General features: G+C 34.0%; 1 protein-coding gene across 1 annotated transcript in view; it reads right to left on the bottom strand.

Moving 5' to 3' along the window:
• Positions 1 to 8,046, bottom strand: part of LOC129771698 (aryl hydrocarbon receptor) — a 433,577-nt gene extending 425,531 nt beyond the window's left edge. Inside the window, exon 1 of the mRNA XM_055775624.1 lies at positions 7,648 to 8,046. Coding sequence (XP_055631599.1) covers positions 7,648 to 7,703 — 56 coding nt within the window. The 5' untranslated portion in view covers positions 7,704 to 8,046. The remainder of the gene's footprint in view (positions 1 to 7,647) is intronic.
• Between the last annotated feature and the right edge of the window lie 6,799 nt (positions 8,047 to 14,845).

The raw sequence follows: 14,845 nt of genomic DNA, 5'->3' as shown, positions 1-14,845 counted from the left end.
CGTGCTGGAGGAGGTGGACGGCGAAGGATCGACACATACACGCGCAGAACTCTTTCCGTTAGGATGCCATTCAGCATCGGGAAAGTTCCGGAAAGATCTAATCATTGCTGGAAAATAATCTGCTAGTTCCTCTGGGAATTTTCAAAATATATTCATGTAAAAGAATTTAATTGAATGTTTTCTATCCATGTAATACTGTGACCAAATATATTTCAATCAAGTGCTATTAACAGGTGGTTATCGAGTTGGCATTAACCACTGGTGGGCTTCCAGTATCGAGGAAAATGTGGAAATAACTAATCGTTACTGAAAATAATCTGCCAGTTCCTCTGGGAATTTTCAAAATATATTCATGTGAAAGAGTTTAATTGAATGTTTTCTATCCATGTAACACTGTGACCAAATATGTTTCAATCAAGTGCTATTAACAGATGGTTATCGAGTTAGCATTAACCACTGGTGGTCTTCCAGTATCGAGGAAAATGTGGTAATATCTAATCGTTACTGAAAATAATCTGCCAGTTCCTCTGGGAATTTAAAATTACATTCATGTGAAAGAGTTTATTTTAATGTTTTCTATCCATGAAACACTGTGACCAAATACATTTGGTTTTGTGATTTTTCAATCAATCGCAATTAACAGGATAGCTTCTGAAGATTATTCTTCCCCATCAGTAGTATATTTCCGTATCCAATATTGGATGCATAAAACCTTGTGCCTCCAACGTAACGCTCTCGTTTTCGAAGTTCTCCAAATATTCATTCATTCAGAATGAATTCAGATTCAACTTCAAACAAATGATCTCTAAATCAACGATAGTCCTACGTCACGCTTGCGGTTTTACCATAGATATAACCCACTTCCTGTTTTTTATATTGAATGAAATAATGTATGTCTTGAAACTAACTGTCGAACGATTGAAAAATCTCAACTCCTATCCTAACGGGAATACCCACTTCTGATTGGTAGAAATTGGCGACACATGCGGCGGTTCCCTAACAGAGACATCCAAACCAAGCTGCCGGGGGGAAATCGACATTGCAAATATATGCAAGTCGGGGGCATTTTCATATTGCAAGTAAGGTGAGTGATGCGATTAATTCTAGCAAATAAAATTCAAATTTGGAATTTTAATGTTGGTTGCTTCGTGAAATTTCATATCAATTAAAGTGTCAAGAACGAAACACCTATCATTCCAGCATCTTGGGCATAACTAGGCATAACTGTTCCACCATGAATTTTTAAGCACTAATCAATCCAAGTGAGGGGATCTTTTCACGTTTCCTTGACAGGGTCAACCCCGATTTTTTCTTGCTGCGCTTTCCAAACAGCGCGCATCGAGAGCGTTTGCACGAGTCACGTCACATTTTGTCAAACATACGAAAACCAATCGTATATATTTTAATTTATTATTTTATAACTGTCAGTCCCAGTCCTATCAAAAAGCTCAACGTCGGCCACTAGGGACCGACGCTGGACTCAATGTGTTAAACAATAGTTTACTGCCCTCAATTCTCACTGCCGAATTCTTCCAAAATGGAAATTAAAAGTGACGAGTCATCCAAAAGTGTTGAAAGTCACTACACTCTGTCCAACTTCTATAAGACCTTGAATATATTTCGTTCTAACACAAATAGTTAGAATTTCAACAAGATACATACATTGTTGAATGCTTAGAATAAAGTATATATTACATCAATTTCGTTCCAAAGAGTGTTCATTTATTAGGCTTTAATATCATAATTTCAGCTGTCCAGTTTCTCTAAACGGTAGGAGAGGATTCCAGAACATATATGTAATCCTTACTATTCATTTTGAAGAATGTGAAAACTATCTTGAGCTTCCACTAATGTTCCTGGTTGAAAAATATTGTTCCTCTTCCGTAAATCATGGCAATCAAATGATTAGACCATCAGGACCAATCAAATTGAGTTTTTTTTCGTCACTGAAGATAACCTAGCAAAGTTAATACTAAAAAAATACCGACTGACATTTAAGACCCTTTCGTTATGGTATATACTGCCATTCTACGCATAGTTGTTCCATGTTACTTTTTGACAATTTTCATTTTTCTTCATACAACGATGTTTTTATTCCTAATCTTCCAGAAAACAAAAAAAACGTATCGTATCGTATGGTATCGTGTTCCCAGCTTTTTAAAAAATAACATCAAGCTCAATTGTCCCATGTTGATATTCTATGCATAACTGTCCCATTATGTATTTTTTGTAGATCCATAATGAATGAATCGGTTCAAGTTCAAAAATTTTATGTCACGCTTTCATCAGGACTAAGGACGAATAAATTCTCAAACGAATAGAATTTTTTTTTAACAGAACACATGTACACCTCGTTAGCGAATGCCTAATAACAATGAGATTTATATTCTGCAAATGTGTTGCAGATCACTCCCTTCTTCATAAAACGATATTTTTCTTTCGGAAAACACCACAAAACTTCTTGTTTGTTCCCTATATTTCAGAAAACAACATCAAGTTCAATCGTTCTATGTTGATATTCTAGGCATAACTGTCTCACTGTATTTTTAAGCCGTAATCAAGCTTGATTGATTCAATTGAGAGGAACTTTTCACATTTCACTAGACAATAGCTTACTTCTTATAAAAAAAACCCGGTGTATAACTGATAAACTGAAATGCTTAAAGCTTCTGATAGAGAAATATGTTAGAAAACATTGACTGCGTTTTTCTCAGTTGCTGATTTTGGAACTATCAAGAGTGTAATTACAACCGAATATACGTGAGTGTACCCCTCGACCAATACTACAACTTTGCGATTCTACACTGTTGCGTTTCGTGAAGTGTCAACTGTTGTTAATAATAAAATTAATTCCAAGTGTGATTTCAAAAAGTACAGTTCGCTTTTAGGAACATGGGACAACTATACGTAGAACGGCAGCACCGTTTTGTCTCAAATTCCAAACACTTAAGCTTTGTTGGCCATTAAACAGTGCCTCATTACTCAAGATGGTACTTTTTCGCGACATTTCTTTCATTTGTCCACCATAAAATTAATTTACAAATACATATTCATGGTGAAAAACTAAAAATATGTTTGATTACATTTGTCTCAAATTATGCATTTTGCATTTGCATTTTTTTTAAATCAGAACTTTTGAGCTACTTGACCGATTCAGATGATCGTTACATCTAGTTAAAGCCAATTAGCTATTCTTCTTTGGAAAATATAACACTCCCAAAAAATTCAGATGATCGATACATCTAGTTAAAGCCAATTAGCTATTCTTCTTTGGAAAATATAACACCCCCAAAAAATTGGATTATGTGTTTCGAAACTTGATACAAATTCCGAATTTGCTAACGCAAACATTTTATCGCTGGATTTGACAGTCACTTTTTTGCAAATACTTAGTATTATAAGCTATAGACAGAATGATGTTAAGATAAAGCCCATACCACAAAGAATGTCAGTGTTTTTATTATTCAATTATTTATTACATTAAAGTTCAGTTAATTTTCATTTAAAAATGAAGTGTTCGGAATTTTAGACTGTTCGGAATTTGAGACAAAACAGTATAGTAAAATATAATCTTTTAAGTCATTCTTCGTCATAACATACCATCTCCCACTGTCGTTTTATGTGAACTTTGGCAAAACTTAGACGTCTTTTGATATTAGATGGTGTAAGATAAAACATCAAAGCTCCTAACCTTGTTAATCCACTTTTATGTAATGAAATTTTACCAAAATTTGACGAATTGTGTCCCGGAAAATATTAAAATTCAAAGATTGCTTCATTTGCATAAGCGATTTTGAGACATTCTTTTTCCCGCTTATGCCGGTCAGAGAGCTTCGATTTACGTGATTTAAGTTGTCTTCTTCTTACGTATCATTGAGGATTAGTCGAATAATGGAATTGTCCAATCCGACGAGTAATACCAACATTTTCTTGGTGAAATGCATCGATTTGTCCTTTTTCTCTCTTCCTAAACACTTTCCCCTTCGGCATTTTCCAGATTTATTGATAAAAACAACTAGAACAACGGAAAACTATAACTGATCTTATACAAACTTGAACACGTAGAAAAACAAATGCATTTGTTTACGCTCAGCGCTTGCACACACACATATGACAATCATGCAGTGTATGATAGTTACCAATACCGATACACTTGAATATAAATTGAGACGTTGTTTGTTTACATTGACGCAAAGCAGCATAGAAGTTGGACAGAGTGTATAATGAAGAAAGAAAATAGTTTACTGCTTATAAAGAACTCTATATATTGCTAAACTGGAATGCTTGAAGCTTCTGGTAGACAAACATGATAGAAAACTTTGATCGCGTTTTTCTCAGTTGCTGATTTTGGAACTGTGCGTAGAACGGCAAATTACACCAAAATGAAAAAAAAATAGAAAATCGAATATACGTAACTCACAAAAATTCCAAAGTCACGATACTGTTTGAACTGACCACCTCGTATTGAGCACTTGTTCACGCGGTTCTCGATCATGCATCTATTGTTTGGGGTACCATACTATCAGAATGGCTTTTTCGTGTGGAGACTGCTCAACGAAAGTTTGTGAGGTTTATGTAACGTCGTTACTCCATGACATGTATATTCCTCATAATCTTTCCAACTATGAGCATCATGAGACCGACCTATTTCGTTTACAGCTTGAGGAATATGTTGTTTTTCGCTCAAATTGCTCAAATATATTATGTGAAATTCTGTGTGGCAAACAATAATACATTATAATAATAGAAATATGGTGATAAATAAAGCATTTTCGTTAGAGACACAAGTTCCCGGTAAATATTTGATAGAATGTAGGGGAAATGGAGGGTGTTTTGGACAATCTCTAGAATTATGGCTGAACTTGGATTTTGTATAATGTCTCCTTTTATTGTTGAACCGTATGTACTTAACGTAAAAAACCTCTGATAAAATTTGACAGGTGAAGGTAGCACGATCAAAGCAAATACTTTGTAAGAAATTGAAGGTTTATAAGGTTCGCGGTTTTGAGATTTTTTCCGATTATTAAAGAAACTTTTTACCTACAAAAGAGGAGCTATTTGGTACAGCGAAACTGTAAGTTTGACAACAAATAGTGAAATAAATTGCATTTAAATTTTTGCATGCTGTGATATGGACACGTTTCTTTGGGGTGAATCGGTCGTACAGTTAGACAGACAGCGTTGGAAGAAGGAGAAGCTAGAAAGAGCAACGCGGGTCATCAAGGACGGATTTTTTTGTGCTCGAACGCCATCCTTTTGTACCATAAAATTTCGTTGGTGAAGAAGACATTGTATGGTATCAATGCAATTCTTATTGTATGGATTCAAGACACCTTGTATCGATCCCAGAACACTGTTACTGATTAAAATATTATCCCGAATTGCTTCACATAAACATAAGTATGTTTTTTCGATGGAACAGAAACATTATTCATATCATCCAAATTCATCTATTTTTTTTTTATTATATATTTAATAGTTTGAAGCTTGATATAATGATTAAACATTAATGGTTAAAAGAAAACAAGTATAGTTGTTTAGGGGTTCAAATTACCCCCACTTACTCCCTAGCACTGTCTCACACCGGTTGTCGCGAGCTCCATCGGCAAGTTAATTTTAATATTCAACGACGCAGTAACTATAGCTCTATGAGCCTATGTCGACCACGTTTCGTGAGCTAAATCGCCAATCGTTACTGTTTTCTATTCGACTTCGGATTGCCTCGTACCTCACTCAAAAAACGCTACAACTCCGCTCTTGCAGATTGTTTTCTTAATTATTATGTTTAATTTAGGTCAGCTCAGTGTTACATTTAGTTCCATCTAGTAAGTAAGCATCATTAAGGTAATTATTGTTCCCGTCGATATGAATAAAGAAATTAAATAAATTCAAACTGTAATTGAGTCGCTAACATCAGTCGTTTCCAAATTTGAAGTATTGCAGTATTGCCTATCAAATCACGAGGCCAAAAATCATGGCTTAATCTGATATTGCCCCTGTTTATGATAATAACAAGATAACAAACGAGCTACCTTCATACTACAATGTGCAGTATGCAATGTGAGAAGAATTTAATATAGTGAACTTCTCTCTGCTTTCTTTGAATTTAATTGCTCATATATGTGCAATTGATTGTTATACAAGTACTCCTACATATGTAATTGGTATAAGGTAATCGCACAACTGAACAATCATTTTCGATACAAAATAACTACAAAATTTTATATATAAAAGATGTTCAATCTACCTGTTTTCACTTATACTGTTTATATTTGGAGTAGAAGGCGAAGTATATTTGTAATGGCAAGCAAAATATAGTGCCGTAATTACTAACATTCAATATCTATATGGAAGAAACACCACAATGTTTGAGCTTCAACAGATCACAATTGAATTGTGACTTGTTTCTATTATTTAAGTGGTTAAAAGGTTTAGAGAGCAGTTGCATTCTTAGTAATCAAAAGCAGTAGCATTTCGGTAAAATGCTGCTTAATTTAAGACATCTCTCACATCACACACACCGACACTAAGAGCCTTAAAAATATCAACTTGATCTCGTTAAAATAATGAAAGTTCGTTTCTATGTTTCTATAAACGTGGGGAGTGAAAATGACACTCAAAAATGTAAGTTTTATTCGACATTTCGACATGATTTCACAAATATCCACTACACGCTGTTACATTATACTCATAATCAGCTAGAACTCCTATAAAATCTATGTTTTTAATTGATAAAAAAAACTTATTAAAAATAGCATTTTCACATAGATGTGGTAAGCTATTAAATATAAACACAAATATTGTGAAAACTAGTTATGGCAGCGCATGCTATGTCGCTCGTAACTCCATCATTTTCATTACCTTTATTTCCAGGACATTGATCTTTAACCGAGAACATCTCATCTGCTTCCGTGAAGCCTTCTAACGAAAATAGTATGATAAAATTATGCAAAACAATAGACGCATAATGGTGGTACGTGAAATTTCCGAAGAATTTTATACTGAATAGATGCAGTGGTCTTTTGCAAAGGTTGGAATTCATTATAGTTTTCATGAAAATCATGAAAAAATATAATGGAAAATTATATGTTTTTCTTTCGGTTTCGGTAATACAAAGAAAGTCACAGAAGGACATATCGAGTGACGTTTGAGTAGTGTAATTTTCAACAAAAACTTTCCAAATTCCCGGAAACTTTTTACCGGCAGTGACGTGTGTGTTGACGCCAATAGTCATGTATTTTTCCTGGGCATGCAGGGTTTGAATTGAAAATTAGGCTACCATCACATTCCACATTCCAATTTATGCTGTATGTATAGGATAGATACATGTTTGTAATGTTTATCAAATCTTATAACAGCACTTAACTGATTTAACACTGAGTAGTAAAAAAATTTCTTCACAGTTCAATAGAAAATCGAAAATATATTTTAGATGCCTGGTAGTTTACATTTGTAAGCATCGCAACCATTGCTAGGTTTATGATATTGTGAAAAACACCCACCATGTACTATATTTATTCACACACATACAACTCTTAATATTCACAATTCTAATTATAAAAATATAAATTGAGTAGTAACTATTTGTTCAACTATAAACTAACTGAATGAAAATTTTCATTTGTGGTCTCCAATTAAAATGTTTACCTTTTTCCGTTACGCCTTCTGCGTTTCGTTGCATAAACAGTTCCAAGTTGGCTCATTTTTGCAGATGTCGATACGTTGAAACAAAAAATTAAAACGACCGTCGCATTCCAATATTAATGCAAAAAAACAACTGAGTAGATCCGATCTTTTTTTTCAACTCAACGTATGCACGATCCAGTTGCACTTTTTTCAATAAGTTAAATCCACGAAGGCAAATATTCACAGCAAAGATAGTAGATTATTCCTCATTATGTTAATTATTCCTCACAAAAATTTCAATCCACGTAAACACATATCCAAATTATGGTATGCAGAATGTAGACCAAAGTAATTAATATGGTTATATATCAGCCTGGTCACAACTAACAGCCAATAATCTCACGGCTAATTCAAACACCGACCGAATTCCAACTAACGCAAGAGAAACAGAATATGATTGTCTGAACACTAGAGAACGCAATGCAAGCACACGCGAGTGAAAAATCGCAGAAAAAGACAGCTACTCTTGTAAAATATAGTCTTTAAACAGAGTGAGAAGAATACTCGATGATACCATGTTTACAAAGGAAAGAAAAAACACGCAGCGGATACAGAAAGAGATGGCATAACGAACCGCACTTCAATTTGAGAGAGGAAAAAGGGGCGTTACTTAAAATATAATACAAATCACATAATGAACAAATGTATGAATGAAACTTTTCCCATGAGAATCATGCCAGCATACCTAGACAAAATGCTGAACCGCTAGTCGTGAAATATGTCAGTGTATGTGTATAAGCTTTGTGATTGGTAATATTGAAATCTTCATTCAAATAGAAAACCTTGATCGATGCGACAAATCACACAACAGTATGATGAGGCAGAGCAATTTGAGCAAAACATAATGAAGGATGCAGTAATGTGTTTGGATATGAGCGGCGAATTAAGCTTCTTGGATATATTTAAAATAGTTCACCGCATTAAAATAGAATAAGTAATAATTGCGAATACTTGCAGTTTCTCTTCTATGTAATTAAAATAAAATATTAAACATTTACATCCAACAAGCAAGGGGATGATTCGGGATTAACGTTTTTGTCGAAAACTCTGGCTCAATTAATTGACATTCTCTTGTTATCATAATATCTTCAAAATGTAAATATGTTCCTCTTCCTTCATGTAATTCTAATAACCTGAAATCATATTGTAAAATTACTCATATTCCCTAAGAAAAACTCCCAAAGGTATTCCTGTACGATTGAAAGTAGAATTGAGCAGTTATCACTACCGTCGTTAGACCAGAATCAAATAGAAAATATATATGACATTTTGAATTCTAGATTCTCAGTTTTCGTTTGAAGTAAAAAAACAATATTGAAATGCATATGGTTATACAGGTCGGACTCGATTATATACAAACTCGATTATATATTATTCGACTATATACAATTTTGAACACGATTTTATACTGTTTGATTTTTGGACGTAGGACTACGTCTAACCGGAAGATATAGGGGGTGAAATGGAAATCTAGGCACTGAACAAGTAGGAAAAAATGCAAGATTTGGAACGCTTATAACTCGAGCATTTCTCAATAGATCGCAAAGGTTTTTGCATCAATTGATAGGAAATATATCTACGAATCTATCATAACGAATAACATTTCATTTTTCTTGAGATAAATAATTGAATAATTGTGAAATATCAAGCATTGTCCAAATACACTATGTGCCCATTTTTGATTGGTCCATTTTGTGCTCCTCAAATCGTACCGACCAAAACGGGCAACCAGAGCAGCAGCGAAATAGAATGAAGCACGATTGGAAAGGAAAAAGAAAAAAATGAGGGAAACATTGGTCGCAGTCTCACACATGCGTAATTCTCGAGCCAGCCAGTCAGCTTAAAAATCCCCGCTCCGCTGCCGTAACGATCATTCTCATTCAAACCGTACACCACATCGGTTCGCATCACAACACATCAACAAACCAACCCAAGCAGCCATGCCTGGACATGGTAAAGGAGGAAAAGTGAAGGGAAAGGCAAAATCCCGCTCGAACCGTGTTGATCTGGAGTTCCCCGCAAGGGTAGCTAGGCCGAGCGCGTTAGTACCAGTGTACCAGTCCACCTAGCCGGCGTTATATAGTTTCGGCCGCCGAAGTGATCGAGTTAGCTGGCAAAGCTGCTCGCGACGATAAGAAAACCCGCATTCGGAACAGAACACATTCGGTTCGGTGGACATCAAGACAACAGGCAGTTGCAGCGAGTGGCGAGTGGCAAACGCAATCGCAAAACGGCATCAGGTAGCAGAAGAAAAAACAGGAAGTGGGTTATATGTATGGTATAACCGCAAGGGTGACGTAGGACTATCGTTGATTTAGAGATCATTTGTTTGAAGTTGAATCTAAATCCATTCTGAATGAATGAATATTTGGGGGACTTCGAAAACGAGAGCGTTACGTTGGAGGCACAAGGTTTTATGCATCCAATATAGGATACGAAAAACCTTGTTCTGAAGAATAATCTTCAGAAGCTAACCTACTAACTGTACTTTATTGACAAATCACAAACCCAAATGTATTATATGGATATTTTATGGATAAAAAACATTAAAATAAACTCTTTCGCTTGAATGTAATTTTCAATTCCAAGGGGAACTGGCAGATTATTTTCCAGCAACGATTAGATTTTTCCACATTTTCCTCGATACTGGAAGCCCACCAGTGGTTAATACTAACTCGATAACCACCTGTTAATAGTACTTGATTGAAAAATATTTGGTCACAGTGTTACATGGATAGAAAACATTCAAATAAACTCTTTCACATGAATTGTAACGGTCCGAGCGGTCTGGGGCACTTTTCTTTTTTGTTCTATCGAGAGAAACAACTGTTCTTCTCGATGTTCAACTATCAACTGATTTATTTTTCTTTTCTAATCCTCGATCCCTCTAACGCCCTATCTCAAGACCACATGCATGGTGCGTGGGAAACATTTTTATTTATGCTCGAACATCCTATCGTGAACTTATCTCTATCGTAAAACTAGACCACACGCAAGGATGGTGCGTGGGAAATGTATGTTTATTCTTTTCTCGGTAATAAACTTGAATCTGTTATTCTGGGGTCGCTGCATCTCCCCCTACTCAACGAGTTTTAGGGGAAACTAAAAGAGTTTCTCCTAAATTTGGTTCGTGAGGCTGGTTCTCCTAAATGTTTGCTAATATACTGACATATATATTTTTTTGTAAATGTTGTAAATGTTTTGCTTGTAAATATTTCCTTTCTATAAGTATGTATAATCGTAAAAAAAAAATATATTCTAGAGTGTCATAATGTCTATCTATATATTTATGTATCTTTTGACTTTTTTTTTTTTTATTATTATTATTATTAGATGTATAGAATTGAAAGAAAAGTGCAAAACCTCTTTGTTCACAAATGTTTTCGATATATTTTAGTTTCTTCCTCGAGATGAAATCTTTTCGTACTGCTGCTTACTTGAATCGTAATGTTGCTTCATTCTGTTGCGTTTTCGTCGTTCTTGGTTTTCTCTTCTTTGAGTGGTTGCACGTCTTCCGCTGTGACTTATCAATTGGTTAGTCTCTGATACCAGGTGTGGGTTGCTGTTTGCTTCCTTCCGCGTTGCGTTATCCGTCTCATCCGTCTTGATCCACTGTTGCGTGTTTCTGGGTTCCATTCCTGAACAACCTTTTTGAATGGTCCATAAGTCCACCTCGCCTTCCATTGTTGGATTGAAATTGATTTTGTTTACCAGTTTTTGGAATTTCATTTGCATCTTCAATTGTAGTGTTTGCAACTTCAACAATCAGTTTCAGGCGATAAATAATCATTTTTGAGATTGTTGTAACCTTTTACTTCAACGTAAAGTGTACAAAGTTACTAGCCCAATTATGGAATTCAGTTCCATTAGGCTTTCTTCGGCTTTTACTTCAGTTTTCTTAGAATCAGATTGACGATAAAATTAACGTTTTCCACGACCCTCGAATTGCTTATTGTTGTTTTTGCTCCGTCGTCTCACCGCACCCAACACCATTGACCATCGACCTTCCGCATGACTCGTCGTCCATCCATCCTGACCAATCCAGCTGGGATGCCGAATCATTCCTCTTGCCTTGCCTGGCCACGTCTCGCACCTTGTCCAATTCCGTCGTTCCAGTCTGATCATTTTGATTTGTATACTTATTCTTTATACACATTTTTTTTTTTTTGAATACATCTTTTTTTTAATACATTTTTGTTTTCGTTTTTCTTTTCTTTTGTTTGTTACACATTTTCAAATTTCATTATACTTCTTTTCATATTTGTAACTTTTTAGCAAAAATTCAATTAAATTTTCAAAAAGTGTTCAGCATATACATATTTTACTTTTTAATGCTTCCATTTTATCAACTACTTTTTATTCTCTTAATGTCATTGTTTTTTTTTTTTTTTGTTTATATAAGAGAGTTGCAATTGTTTTTCGTGCAATATCTTTCAACAATTTTTTTCTTTCACATCCATTCCGTCCTTACCATTACATTCTTACCATTCCTCTGTTGACCTCTCACACTCTTTCATGGAGGGATAGGGGACGTCACTCCTTTCCAGTCCTGAAAATAAACCGTGGTTGCGGTCTCTCCCCCCTCCTTTTGTAGGTCCTAGGTGGGATCTGTGAAAATACTTAGAACTTTATTTATTATGGGTATATAAAAATAATTTGTTTTTCCTAATATCTTATTTTAATCTTGTTTCGTATTTTTTTTTTTCATTCACATTCCGGGGCGCGCCTCCCTTGTCCATTCATTCTGTATTTTCTTATTTATGCTCATTACACAATGTACACCCTTTTATAAAAAGTGATTCAGAAAACAAGTGAAAAAAAAATTACACGCTTCACATACACACACACACAATCGATAATAACCTTTTCCTGAATATTATTTAATATTTCACTTCCTATATAGTATCAATGTAATTCACTCATGCATCATTCACTCATACTGGGACGTCTCCCTTGTCTTGAATTACTCAAACATCTCATTCATCATCTCATTGAAACAATTAAAATATTCTTGTGTGTATTATTATTATTACAATTTTTCAAATGTTCCTCAAAATATTTTCATTTGTATCTTGCTGCCTTGAAATTTTTTTCTAAGTTCATTTTACTCATTTGTTTTATCGATTAATCCTACTTTATTTTTTTCTTTATCGTTTACTTTCCATACTTTCATGCATCATAAACTTTTTGATATATATATTTCTTTTCTCTACTTGTACATTTTTTTTTCTTTATGTTTAACCTTTGTTTCTCTCTCTATCTTCTTTTATTCTTTCTTCTTTATTTTCTTCATTTTCGTTCATATTTTATTTTCCCCATTTAATTTCCCGTGGATTTTTCTTCTTTAAAAAAAAACTTCATTATTATCTTCTCATTTATCTATCTCTTCTTTTATTTCATTACTATCTTCCCATTTATCTATCTCTTCTTTGATTTTATTATCCTTATTTTATTCATTTATCTTTCACGCATATGTATATATATATATATATATTTTTTTTTTTTTTTTTTACGGTATCATTGAATCGTTGTAACCATGACAGACATAGACAAACTATTCTGGTTTTCTAGCCCTTCGGTACGTCAAAAAACGATATGCGTTCCCTAATAATAAAAGTATGAAACGTCGCATTGACGGACTCATTAATTGTTATAAATTAGCTATCAGTACCACAACAATAATACGTTAATGCTCTTCTTCGTTTGAATTCCTTTCTGATTTTTTTTTCAGACACATTCTCTGTTCTATATTTTTTTCAGACTCCTGTATAACTTTATTCTTTATCTTCTTACTATTTTTTTTCCAATCCTCATCAAATTACTTTTTCTGTCCTTATTCTTCGGCGTCTTTTTATTTCCAATATATATATAAATATTTTTATAGTATGTTGTGAATCGTGGCTACCCTTACAGAATATAGCTATTCTGGTTTTCCAGCTCCTCGGTACATTCAAAGACGTTCTGCATAAAAAGTAATAAATTACTTAGGATGCTGTCTTGATGGACGCATTGATTGTTAGAAATTAGCTGTAAGTAACCCGATTTTACATTTTTTTTTCATTTGTTTTATTATTCTTTTTATCATATTTTCAAATTTGCATACATCCTTAAGTAGGGAAAAATAGTGCTATGAGCTTTAATATACCTTCGATCTTTCATTATATATTTTCGAATATCTCACTTTCATTTCCTTTTTCTTATTAATTTTGTTAACAATTTCGGGATTACTCTCTATTTCAATATTTTCATCATCATTAATTTCATGGTTCTTCACAATTTCTCTATCGGATTTGTTTCTCCTGTTTATACTTGCGTTATGTTCCTCAGTATTGCCCTTAGATTTTTTTATTTCATTCTTTGTATTCAGTTTCTTTCTTTGTTTATTAGACTGTTTGACATAGCGTGTCCTTGTTCTTGTTCTTGTTGTATTATTAAGATCTAACTTTCTTGCACAACATGAAATTTCTCCTCTAAAGCAACAGAAAAAAATTGCTAAAACACCTCCTATAATTGCTATGGTAGAAAATGTGAACCATGGTTTTTCCAAAGGAGCATAAATAATATTTTCTAATATAGTTTTTTGGCTTTTTACTTCGTTGACATCTATACCCATGTTGAACAGTTTCTTCTTACTAATAAATTGAAAGATTCCGTCACTGTTATTGAGTATCGGGACATTATTGAATTCATGTTTATTTATAGTGAAATTGATGAAATCTAATTCCATTTCATGTGCTATTATTATTTGATTTTCGGATTCTTCGTAAAAATAATATATCTCGACATTTTTAGTCGCTAATTTCATATGCGAGTTCAATTTGATTGTTCCCGATCCAGAAATCGTTACTACCGTGGTGTTAGAACCATGGGTTATATTTAATTTAATTGGTTGTGGTGCTATATACATCCACTCATTATGTGTCATAGTATTTAGCCAAATTTCGTGCGAAACTTTCAGCACTCTGGTTTCGCATCTTTTTGAGTTGTTTCTGAAGAATAATTGCGTAAGACAGTGCTCACTAGCTATCAAATTTTCCTGCGCTTCGTTAATGTCGCATAATTTAACATTTCCTAGATTTCTACAGGCTGTAAAATCGTTTTCTTTTATCACAAAACCCATTTTTGATTTTTCGTTCGTGATCATTACATTATTTTCGAA

Source organism: Toxorhynchites rutilus, chromosome 2, assembly GCF_029784135.1.
Source record: "Toxorhynchites rutilus septentrionalis strain SRP chromosome 2, ASM2978413v1, whole genome shotgun sequence".
NCBI classification, from domain to species: Eukaryota; Metazoa; Arthropoda; class Insecta; order Diptera; family Culicidae; genus Toxorhynchites; species Toxorhynchites rutilus.
The sequence above is the reverse complement of the archived record's forward strand: the minus strand, read 5'-3'. Positions and strand labels throughout refer to the sequence as shown.